At 35.2% G+C, this 11808-nt stretch overlaps 2 protein-coding genes across 3 annotated transcripts; one reads left to right on the top strand and one right to left on the bottom strand.

Annotated features, from left to right (window-relative positions):
* Positions 1-1387: 1387 nt before the first annotated feature.
* On the top strand, positions 1388-10459 carry LOC107936354 (uncharacterized). 2 transcript variants are annotated; one of them, XM_016869061.2, is made up of 11 exons: positions 1388-1494; positions 1622-4039; positions 4332-4709; positions 4829-5287; positions 6260-7060; positions 7222-7680; positions 7906-8379; positions 8465-8779; positions 8946-9707; positions 9794-9909; positions 9988-10459. In XM_016869061.2, the coding sequence occupies exons 2-10, from the start codon at positions 1643-1645 to the stop codon at positions 9872-9874; spliced, it is 6126 nt and encodes a 2041-aa protein (XP_016724550.1). In that variant the 5' UTR covers positions 1388-1494; positions 1622-1642; the 3' UTR covers positions 9875-9909; positions 9988-10459. The 2 variants fall into 2 exon arrangements, with proteins under 2 accessions (XP_016724550.1, XP_040934349.1); XM_041078415.1 differs by lacking the exon at positions 4332-4709.
* On the bottom strand, positions 10171-11723 carry LOC107936357 (protein trichome birefringence-like 38). Its single transcript, XM_016869069.2, has 5 exons — positions 11427-11723; positions 11179-11359; positions 10911-11086; positions 10669-10827; positions 10171-10579 (listed from the first exon to the last, which is right to left on the bottom strand). Exons 1-5 carry the CDS (start codon positions 11681-11683, stop codon positions 10288-10290), a joined length of 1065 nt encoding a protein of 354 aa, XP_016724558.1. The 5' UTR covers positions 11684-11723; the 3' UTR covers positions 10171-10287.
* Positions 11724-11808: the final 85 nt, after the last annotated feature.

The following is an 11808-nucleotide window of genomic DNA, read 5'->3' as shown; positions in this document are numbered from 1 at the left end:
AATAAAATAAATAACATAAAGTCATTTAAAATAAATAATGAAACAATTTTAAATAAGTAATACATAAAAAATAAATTTTAAAATAGATATTATAAATAAGCAATTTAGAGGGAATAATATAATACCATCTGAGATAATTAATACACAAAACATTTTAAAATAAAATAATGCAACTTAAAATGAATAATATATATAACAATTTAAAAGAAAACATAGAATATCTAAAATAAATAATATGTGGAAAAAAACAAATTTAAAAATATATAATATATAAAAAAGTATATAAAACAATTTAATATAATTAATATGCATGAAATCTTAAGGTAAATAATGATAAAAGGTTTGCAATAAATAAAAAGAAAAGATCGTTTACATATAAAATAGTATAACAGAATAACATATAAAAACTTAAAATAGATAATATATAAAATGGTTTAACATAAATACCGTATAAAATATTTAGAATAAATAATATGAAAAGAAAAATTTGAAATAAAATAATGTATAAAAACCGTTTAAATAAAAAATATATGTATATAAATAATATATAAAAGTTTAAAGTATATAATTAATTTAAAGATAAATAAGATATAATAGTTTGAAATAAATAATATAAGAACCTAAAATGAATAATAATAACAGTTTTTTTTTAAAAAGGAAATAAATAAATCAACTAAACAGATCAAGGATTAAGTTGAAATAGAATTAAAACTCAAGGTAAAAATTGTAAATAATGAAAAGGTCATCAAGGACCGAAATGAAACGCTCTGAAACAATGAGGGACCAAGCGCGCAATAGACCCAAAAGAGTGAAACGCGTGGATTCCCCAAAAGTGCGAAAGCGTGTAAAAGAGTAAAATTATTGTACTGAAAAATCACACTAAGTTCAGTTCCCAAGAAAGAAAGGTGTATCACGAGGATCACTTAAGTACTAGGTCTTTCCTAGCCAGAATATCCCTCTATCGTAATTTTATAGCACAATAAATCACTATAATCACACTCACAAAATATGAAAAAATAAATAATAAAGAACAACAGAATTTTAATGAGGTTTGGCAAATTTTGCCTACGTCCTCAGGTACTATCAAATATATTTCACTCTAAAAATACAAGTAAAATTTACAAATAGGGAGAGAGAATAATGCTTGAAGTAGAGAATAACAAATATGAGATGATGAAAATGAGAAATGGTTAGGCCTATTTGTAGTTGAGGTTAAGAGATTAACTTGCAAAGTCTCTGTACAATTAGGGACCAAAATTGAAATTATCCCATGCCAAATTTCAAACCAAATTTCGGTGCCTTAAATGCTTTGACTTTTGGTGCCAAATTTTCTGACACCAATATCTTTGACTTTTGAAAGATATGGTAACTACTAATATTTAGATTGAGTTGCCTTTGTCAAATTACTTCTCGCTTTACTCTGTTAACAAAAAAGAGAGCTCGTTCATAACTGTGAGAATTAATCGCTGAATCCTTCTCTTATATTTTGGAAAGGTACGCCATCTGCTTTCATTTGCTCTTACTTCTTACTATACTCAACCTTTACTTTTTGCTCTTTTTTATTTGTAATCTTTTTTCTTCTGGGTTTGTTTGATTTCTGTTTTTTGCTGTGGCTACTCAGTTTACTTGCTGTTTGCTCTCAATGGAGTTTGTTATTGGCATCGTTAGCTCTATTGTCACTAAAGCTGCAGAGCACACGATTTCTCCTATCATAAACCATGTCAAATACCTTTCCAATCTTCAGCAAAATGTTGAGACCCTCAACGACCAAACTGAGAAGCTGAAAGGTGAAAGGGAGACAGTGCAGCGTTCTGTTGATGCTGAATTACGAAGCGGCAAAGAGATCCGAGGCAATGTTAAAAACTGGCTGTCTGCAGTGGACAGGATGATCCCTAAACAAGAAGAGAAAGTGACGCAAGATGAAGAAAAAGCAAAGAAAAAGTGTTTCCTTGGTTTGTGTCCTAATATCTGGACTCGTTACAAGCTTAGCTTGGAAGCTGAAGAGAAGGCGAAGGCTGTTGCCAAGCTACTTGAACAGAGCAACTTTCCCGAGGTTGCTTATCGTGTAGATCTGCAGGATATCACGCTCCCACCAGTTAAAGGGTACGAGGAATTCGAGTCAAGAACGTCGGCTTTGAATGACATAATGGAGGCACTAAAAGATGATAGCGTCAGCGTTATTGGGGTGCACGGTATGGGCGGCATTGGAAAAACAACGCTAGTAAAAGAAATCGCTAGAAAGGTCAAGGGCAATTTATTTGATTCGGTTGTCATAGCAACAGTAACTCAAGTCATTGATATTGAGAAAATTCAGAACAGAATTGCAGAGTTATTGGGCTTGAAATTTGAGGAACAGAGTACCGATGTAAAGGCACTTCGACTACAAGAAAGATTGAAGAAAGAGAAGAGGGTTCTGGTTGTCTTGGATGACATTTGGGCAGAAATAGATATTGAGGAAGTAGGGATTCCTTTGGGAGATGAACACAAGGGCTGCAAATTACTATTAACTTCTAGAGAGCTCAATGTTTTATCAAATGGGATGGATGCTCAGAAATGTTATGCAGTAGGGTTTCTAAATGAACTGGAAGCCTGGGACCTGTTCAAGAAAAAGGCTGGCGACTGTGCTGAAAGTTGTGATTGGAAACCTATAGCTAAGAAAGTAGTCGAAAAATGTGCAGGATTGCCGATTGCCATTGCGACAGTTGCAGGGGCTTTGAGAAACAAAAGATTGTTTGAGTGGAAGAATGCTTTACGAGAACTAGAGAGGCCTTCATCAAGCAACTTCACGGGGATAACTGCAGCATATTCAGCCATACAGTGGAGTTTTAATTATTTAAAAAGTGAGGAAGTTAAGCTGACTTTCTTGCTTTGCTGTGTAATAGGCCATAATGGTCTGGTTGAGGACTTGGTGAGATATACAGTGGGTTTGGGTTTATTTGGTGGTGTCAACACTATGGAAGAAGCTAGAAATAAAGTATTGACGGTTGTGGCTAATCTCAAAGCGTCTTCCTTGTTGCTTGATAGTTATGATGATGAGCACTTTGATATCCATGATGTTGTTTGGGATGCTGCTGTAGCTATCGCATCGAGGGACTACCATATGCTTGTTTTGAGAGATCATGTTCCAATGGAGTGGTCCGATAAGGAGAAAATGAACAGCTGGAGGAGGATAAGCTTGAGTTATCCTCAAATTATAGCGGAGCTTCCTAAGGAGTTAGAGTGTTCAGGTCTTTCCTTTTTCCATATGGCCCATATTAATTCAGCGGAAATTCCTGGCCATTTTTTCAGACGAATTGAAAGTCTCAAAGTCTTGGATTTACCTTCATATTCTTTTCTACCTGAGTCAATTAATCACCTCATAAATCTTCGCATGTTGGGTTTAAGAGGATGTTCAATTGAAGATATAACCATCATTGGAGAGCTCAAAAATTTAGAAATCTTCGACCTTGCTTTCTCAAGGATCGAAGAACTACCCAAGGAGATAGCACAATTGAGTCGGTTAAGGTTGTTAGATTTGAGTTGGTGTGGAAAACTCAAAATCATCCCGCCAAATGTCTTATCAAGTTTGTCTAAATTAGAAGAATTATATATGGAGGGAAGCTTTACTGAATGGGAAAATGGAGGAGTAGTTGGCAACGAAAGGAGAAATGCACGCCTTGATGAATTAAACAATTTGTTTCGTCTGACTACTTTACATGTTCATATTCCTGATGTTCACATGATTCCAAAGCATCGATTTATTGAGACATTGGACAGATATAGGATTCTCGTAGGTGATTATGATTATTTGAATTGGTATTCAAAATATGAATATTCGAGAACATTGAAGCTCAAGATATATACAAACATTTCTTCGAACAATGGGGTGAAAACGTTGCTGAAAAAGACTGAAGATTTGTATCTAGACCTAAATGGACTTGAAGGCATCAAGAGTGGACTTGCGGAGTTAAATAATGGACAAGAATTTTCAAATTTAAAGAGAGTTGATGTTATTATCAGAATGAAGGAGTCCGAGCCCTTACCACTTTTCAATAAACAGGTATTGTTTAGCTTTGTTCATATTTTCTTATACAACTTTTATTTATACTCCAACTATTTAGTAACACCATCATAAAATATTAATTACATTTTCTAATAATAAAAATAAATAATGGTCCAATAATTTTTAAGACTAAAATAAGTTTGAACCCCAATGAAAATCCAAACTGAATTCAATACACAAAATTTAAGATTAAGAAGAAAAAGAGTTAAATGTGTAAATTTGTGCAATTTGTTTTCCGGAAAGCTTGCAATTTTGTTTTATTAACACCAAAACAATATGGCACAACCAGACAAGTCATTGGATTTCGAATTTGAGGAGGTTGATCATCAATGGATGCGGTAACTTGGAGCATCTGTTATCACCCTCTGTCGCCAGAAGGCTAGAGCAGCTCCAATGCTTTGAGATAGTGTATTGCATGTGCTTAAGGGAGATAATATTTACAAAAGAAATAGTAGAAGAAGAAGAAAGGGAAGATGTGATTTGTTTCCCTCAATTAAATTCCCTGCATATAAAGGGTATTCCAGACCTCATCTTCTTCTGCTCTGGAAATTTTAATATCGAATTCCCTTTGTTGAAAGAGTTAAAGATTGAGGATTGCCCAAAATTAAAGGAATTCATTAGTAAAAGCAGTACTGAGTCCGGCATGCATACTCTCTTCAATGAGAAGGTGATTTATGTATTTCATTAGCCTTACAGTACTCTTATATGATTCAGTTGATTCGTCCTTTTTTTTTTTGCCTGCATTATATGAGCTAACTTTCTTATGGGCATGAATTATATGAATAGGTTGCTGTTCCTAGCTTGGAAACGATGACAATCTCCAAGTTGAGTAATGTGAAGATGATATTTCATACTGACCTACCACCAGATTCTTTTCAATCTCTACGAAAATTACGTGTTTCAAGGTGTGAGATTTTGAAAAATCTATTTCCAGCGTCAATAGCTAAACATCTTTTACAACTTGAAGATTTAAGCATAAGTGATTGTGGGGTGGAGGAGATTGTATCGGAAGGGAAAGGAGTAGAGGATCAGCCTGTGAGGTTTGAGTTTCCCAAATTGTCTTCACTTGAGGTTACATCTCTAAAAGAGCTCAAATGTTTCTATAAAGGGCAACATACAACGGTGTGGCCAATGTTGAAAAAATTGACCACAGATGGTTCTGGTTTGCTAATGAGAATGGGTTTAGAAGACGTTAGAATGGAAGAAAGAAAGGGAAATGGGGAATCAGTTTTGGTGGTGGAAGAGGTATGTATATCATTACAAATATATTTCTTTTCATCATCACGTGCATCTTATGTTGTTATAATGCAATTTAATTAAATGAAGTCTTACATTAGACCTATCTAATATTCAATTATGAAATTACATAATATTCATTCTTCTAAATTATAGAAAAAATAGAAAGAAACACGAGATTAAATGCTCAAATAAGAGCCCAACCTTTTAAGGGTTACTCACATAAGAGTCAAATCTTTCAAAATGCTCATATAAGGGCCTAAGCTTTACAAAAATGTTCATACGAAAGCCTAACCATTCTAAGTGCTTAAATAAGGACCAAAACGTTTAGAAAATGCGCAAATAAGAGTCAAACCTTTTTTAAAGTGCTCAAATAAGGATTTATCAAATGTTGAATATTAGGTTTTAAATTATGTTTTTATTATTTTCTTTTATTTTAAAGCAATATTTGATTCAATTGTCATATGTTTTATTCTAAATACGTTAACATTCACCTATTTTTACTCATATTGGGTTAAAGTATGTGTAAAGACATTATTTGAAGATTGATATAAAGGTTATGTGAACAACCTCTTAAAGATAGGGACTAATTTGAGCATTTCACCTATTTTTACTCATATTGGGTTAAAGTATGTGAAAAGACTTTATTTGAAGATTTTTATAAAGGTTAGACCCTTATGTGAACAACCTCTAAAAGATTGGGCCTAATTTGAGCATTTCACCATAAAAAAGATGTAAGATGGAAAGAGAGTGAGTTAGAGAAGAGCTTATTGTGTTGAAAGCAATTAAGGAAGTACAAGTGTCATTTATTCCTATATTAGCGTTTTAAAACCTTTTGTTTTATTCAGAAACAATGATTTCTTGTCTGATTTCTTAAAATTAAAAATAAAAAATAAAAAATCCCATTACTGTACATTGGATTTATTTAAGCATGTACATCAACATTGAGCTTCATCTGTTAATGTTTAATTGGCTTCCTAGGTCTTTCCCAATTTACAACAACTTGAGTTACGACTTCTTAGTGATGAAGACCAGTTTCCACCGAACTTGTTTAACCACGTTAAAGTTCTTAAAGTGAATGGTCGCTTCGGGGATGGATTTCCTATATTTCCTTTCCTGAGAAAAATCTGCAATCCGGAAAGTTCTGATCTTGAGTGTTTTAGTTTCAGAGATGGACTCCCTTGTAAGGGAGACGTTGGGACTCCGTCACGAATAAAAAAATTGATATTGTATGATCTCAGAAATCTGCAGCGTATGTGGAGGACAGATTCAGAGCTTGGCCATATTCTTTCTAATCTCCAAACACTCACAATTCATTGGTGTCATGATTTGATCAATATTGGAGCCTCCTCATTATCTTTTAAAAATCTCACAACTTTAAAGGTGTCATATTGCGCAATGATGACAAACTTAGTTACACCATTAATAGTTGAGAGTCTTGTGCAATTAACAACAATGGAGGTAAGCAACTGCACTAAAATGACAGAAATAGTGGCACACGAGGGAGACTACCATCAAACAATAGTTGTTGGTAAATTGAAATGTTTAAAACTAAGTTATCTACAAAGCCTCACAAGCTTTTGTCGAGGGAGTTACACCTTCAACTTTCCTTGTTTGGAAGAAGTAGTTGTGGAAAGCTGTCCTAAATTGAAGATCTTTTTTGACGGAGTTTTAAGCACCCCACAATTACAAAAAGTAAACCAAGGGTTTTATGATAAAAAAGAATGTGGGGCAGGTGACCTGAATACCACCATACAACAGTTGTACATACAAGAGGAAAAGGTACGGAGTTAATTCATAATGCTATCTAGCTTCCTTGTCCTGAAACAATGAATGTTAGTGCTCGATTTTCTTTCTTATTGTTTTATTGTTGAATAACTAATGAAGAGTGTTTATTTTGAATTATGAGTGTAATAATATGGATGGATTTGTATGGCTTACAGGATTTGACATTCTCTGACACGTTTCCAGAGTTAGAAATATGGCAAAGAAACCCTCGAGAAATTTTGGAGTTACAGAACATTGGGAAAATGGAGTTTTATAAATGTAGCAGCTTAGAATACATTTTTACCTCATCTATGCTTTTGAGCCTCAAGCAACTATGGTCTATAGAAGTAAAAGAATGCAGTATAATGGAACAAGTGATTAGGGAAGACGAGGAGGAAGCAACGGCACATGAGTTGAAATTTCCTCAGCTCTACTCTGTAAAAATGGAGTCGTGTTCCAACTTGACAAATTTTTATTTGGGAAGTCGAGCTCTTGAATTTTCACGTTTGAGTGATATTACGATAGCTGAGTGCCCAAAAATAACTGCATTATCTTTTTCAATTTCAAAAAGGAGTGGAAAAGTGATTGGCGAGCAAGACGTGGAAGATAATACAGCCGCTTTATTCTGCGACAAGGTAAGTTTGGTAATCAATATTTATGTGCACTAATTCATTCATATCTATTATAGATGATGAGAATGTAATAGATAGAGAGTGGGGGAATAGATTTATGCAGCTCTACATTCTATCACTTCACTCACTCCATCTTTCAATTCTCTCTACATTTTGATTGAATTTGTATTTGTATGTAAAGAAGGAAGACTTATGTTATCTTTTTATGACATTTATATATGTCTGCAGGTTGCCATTCCCAATTTGGAGTATCTGACTTTGTCCTCCATTAACATTCATAAGATATGGCACGACCCATCTTCCTCATCTCTCACGCACTTGTGGAGCTTGCGGGTGGAAGGGTGTCACAATTTGAAATACCTGTTTCCCTCTTTCTTAGTAAAAGATCTTGTGGAACTCTACGTCCTTGAAATTAAGGACTGTAATATGATGGAACAAGTCATTTTCACGGATGGATTGGGTGCAGAAGATCCAGCGAGGAATCATACGATTTTCTCTATACTACACAGGCTGTCGCTGGAAGACCTTCCCAAACTCACAAGTTTCTGCTTTCAAAATTACGCTGAATTCCCACACTTAGGAGATTTAACACTAACAAATTGTCCTCTGCTGAAAACATTCATCTCTAAATCTGTATCTGGAGATGAACCTCAAATTCACCAACCTACACAAACAAATTACTCTGCTGTCCTCAATCAAAAGGTCATTTCTTCTCCTTTTACTTCTTTCATTAATCTTTTTCATTTCAACATATTCCAGTTATTAACCCAATCAAATGATTTATTAGGTTGTTTTCCCTCATTTGGAGAACTTGTACATTCAGAATTGTGATTCGTTAGAAGAAATAATTGAGCTGCAAGGACTCACTGCCAATGAAACACAGTCAACATCAGCTACTCGGTCTACTATGGCAGAAACAGTGACGACCAAGTTTGTATTTCCCCATGTAAAGTACCTTGGACTGGATAAGGTGCGGAGTTTGAATATGCATACCACCCAATGGCCATCGTTGGAACAAATGGAGGTTATTGAATGCCCCAAAGCACAGATTTTTGGTGAGGTTGAAATCCCAAACCAGCAACCCTTGTTTTGCGTCAATGAGGTATCTTCATTAATAGTTGATATTCCATCTTCATTCCTTGAGATTATATCCAAATCAAATGAGATTACCTATAAATTGCCTTTTCAACTAACTAATATTCTCACCTTCTCTCTTACTTAAATTTAAAACTCTTTAATCCATGTTTAATATATTTGTTGGTGTCCAGGACACTTTCCCTGTTTTACAAGAATTAACACTGAAGACCAGTGATATGATGAAGGGGATATGTGATGGACAACTCTCATTGCAATGTTTCCCAAACCTCAAACTTCTTAATCTCCAATTCTTTCCTCAGACATCTACAACTCTTCCATATTCCTTCATTCGCTCACTACCAAAGCTTCAGAAGCTTGTTATAAACGATGCTTCCATTTCTGAATTACTCCAATCTGAAGGACTCAGCCACAAGGAAAGACATACATCAGAGTTCCCTCAGTTAAAGGAATTAAGCTTGTCTGAACTTCCAGAGTTGACATTAAAGACTTTTGAGCCATCTTTGCTTTCTTTCAAAAATCTAACAACTTTGGAAGTTTCAAAATGCCATGGATTCATCAATCTAATGGCATGCTCGACAGCTAAGAGCCTGACGCTACTAGAAAGATTGAGCATAGCTGATTGTGAGTTGATAGAAGAAATCACATCATGTGAAGGTGAAGACTTACAGGGCAGCATTGTTTTCCCCAAGCTAAAGTATTTGAAATTAAGTCATCTGCCAGGTCTAGCAAGCTTTTCATTGGCGCATCACTCGTTGGAGTTCCCAGTTTTGCAAATGGTGATAGTGACAGAGTGCCCGAAAATGAAGAATTTCTGTCATGGAGAGTTAAGCACACCAAGGCTGGAGCAAATGCACTTAACAGGAGATGAGGACGGTGAACTGCAGTGGGAAGGCGACCTTAACACTACCATAAAACATATGTTCGATGAAATGGTACCAATCATTTTAAAGTGTTTTACTTTTGAAAACGTTGGTTTTACCTTTCTTTATAATTGTTTCTTTTGATCACGCACGTACAGAATGTGCAAAATTCTCAAGTGGTCGAGGTTACTGATCAGTTGCACCAAATGGAAAAAGGAAATATCTTGGGGTGCTTGTGAGACAAGCTCAGTTTCATTTCAATTCAAACCAAATGGTAATTTACTCTTCTATTTTCATCATGGCTTAACTAATGCTTTACAAAGTGACCATGGAAATGCCTTTTTCATTGTAGGTTGAGTTGCTTTATTGGAGTATGGGGGCTTCCACTTTCCTTTATTCAGTTTTTGCAAATCCACTATTGAACTGTTGCATTTCACATTATAACCTAAGTATTGATTTTGAAGTGCATCATGTTTGGCACTGGGAATTACAAATATGAAAACTGCCATAAATAATTGAGAGCTGCACACAGAAGTAAAACAAATTTATTATATTTTCAATGTATAATCTTATGATCTTTTTTGAGTAAGATAAATAATTTAAAGAGACCACATATATGTTGGGTGGCTAGTGCCTGAACCAAATTTCTCTGCTATTTGATGAGAGCTGCATGCAGAAGTAGATTCCATGTATCGGGGAGGCCGGCAATGCACCAGTGGGTGCAATCCATGCCGTTGAAGTCATTGTAAGTACTAGGATGTGCATCTTTTCTTAATTGAGAGAGCATTGTAATATCAAGCAAATGAACAGGTTTCTTGATGTTCCTTATGACCTCTTTAACTACGTACTCTGCCAGAGGCAAACCGGTTGGATAACTCGATCCCTTAGATGGTGTTGTCTGCTTTGAACAATTCCTTACTCCTGGCTCATTCCAATCTCTGCCACTGATACATGCATAAACAAGAGACTAGTAATCATGTTACTCGGAAGGCTGATACAGAACAAAGAGATCGCAACAGGGAAAACAGCTCACTTGTAGTGAGAAGGGGAAATTCCTTGAAATATAACTTTAGTCCTATTGGTATCCACATCTGAATCAACCCATTTAGCCCATGTTCTCAAAGCTGTACGAAAAGCAACCGTGCGATCAATGTCCTTACGAATCTTTCCATCAAATTGCACATAATCCCATCTGCAGTTAACAATTACAGATCTTTAGCTCTTACTAAGAGTCATCAGTTAATCAGATTATACTTATTTTTGTAGAGCTCATACTGTTGCTTCAGTCCTCTACGGTGCCACCAATGCCAAGTGTTGAATATCAAAACATCAATTTCTTTCCATAGATTTCCATTCCTTACAGAATTCAATTTCAGAACTCTGCCAATTGTTTCCTTATCAACGTCTACTAAGTACAACGAACGAAATAGCATCACGGATACCTTATAATGCTGAAAGTTTTAGTCCACCATATACATAGACCATAGTTAGTTACCTATACATACATGTATTTGTGTATGTATGCATAGAATAAATTGATTACCTTGAAAGTAACAGTGGAAACAGTGTGATTATGCAAGTCTTGTGTGATTATACCAGATGTAGCAGGCACTGCAGCGTGAAGCATGCATAACAGAGATTGCCATTGGTTTATACTTATGGAGTCCCCAATAAACATTATCTTCTTGCCCTTTAATCTCCTCAACAAATGCGTCCCATCAAACCTGTCATTTGTTCCATTAAGCTAATAGCCATGCAGATCAAACTTTGAGGGCGGTGAGAGATATGTACCTTGGCAAATTACACTTGCTTGGTTGCCATCGATATTTAAGGTAAAGATGATCAGGGCGGCCATACTTGAGGCAATTAAACTCCTTGTGGATGAATGGACAGGCTGATGAATCGTAGAGAGGATAGGAGCTGTCATACACCCACTTACCTTTGTATACATTGCAACAACCATTGGCATTTTCTAAACATGGAAAGGAAATGGTGAGAAAGGTGAGAGCAATAAGAGAGTATGATCTTCTTGTCATTGAAAACCCCATTAGAGAGGAGAAAAAATATTGTTTGAGTTTGCATTTACTAGTCCACTTGTTTGATAGATAAATAGACAGATAGGCATCAAAGTTTCAGCTATTTTAGTAATGCAAGCAATTTGGTTCACATGTGT

The sequence above is a fragment of the Gossypium hirsutum genome, chromosome A10 (genome assembly GCF_007990345.1).
Source record: "Gossypium hirsutum isolate 1008001.06 chromosome A10, Gossypium_hirsutum_v2.1, whole genome shotgun sequence".
Taxonomy (NCBI): domain Eukaryota; kingdom Viridiplantae; phylum Streptophyta; class Magnoliopsida; order Malvales; family Malvaceae; genus Gossypium; species Gossypium hirsutum.
The sequence above is the reverse complement of the archived record's forward strand: the minus strand, read 5'-3'. Positions and strand labels throughout refer to the sequence as shown.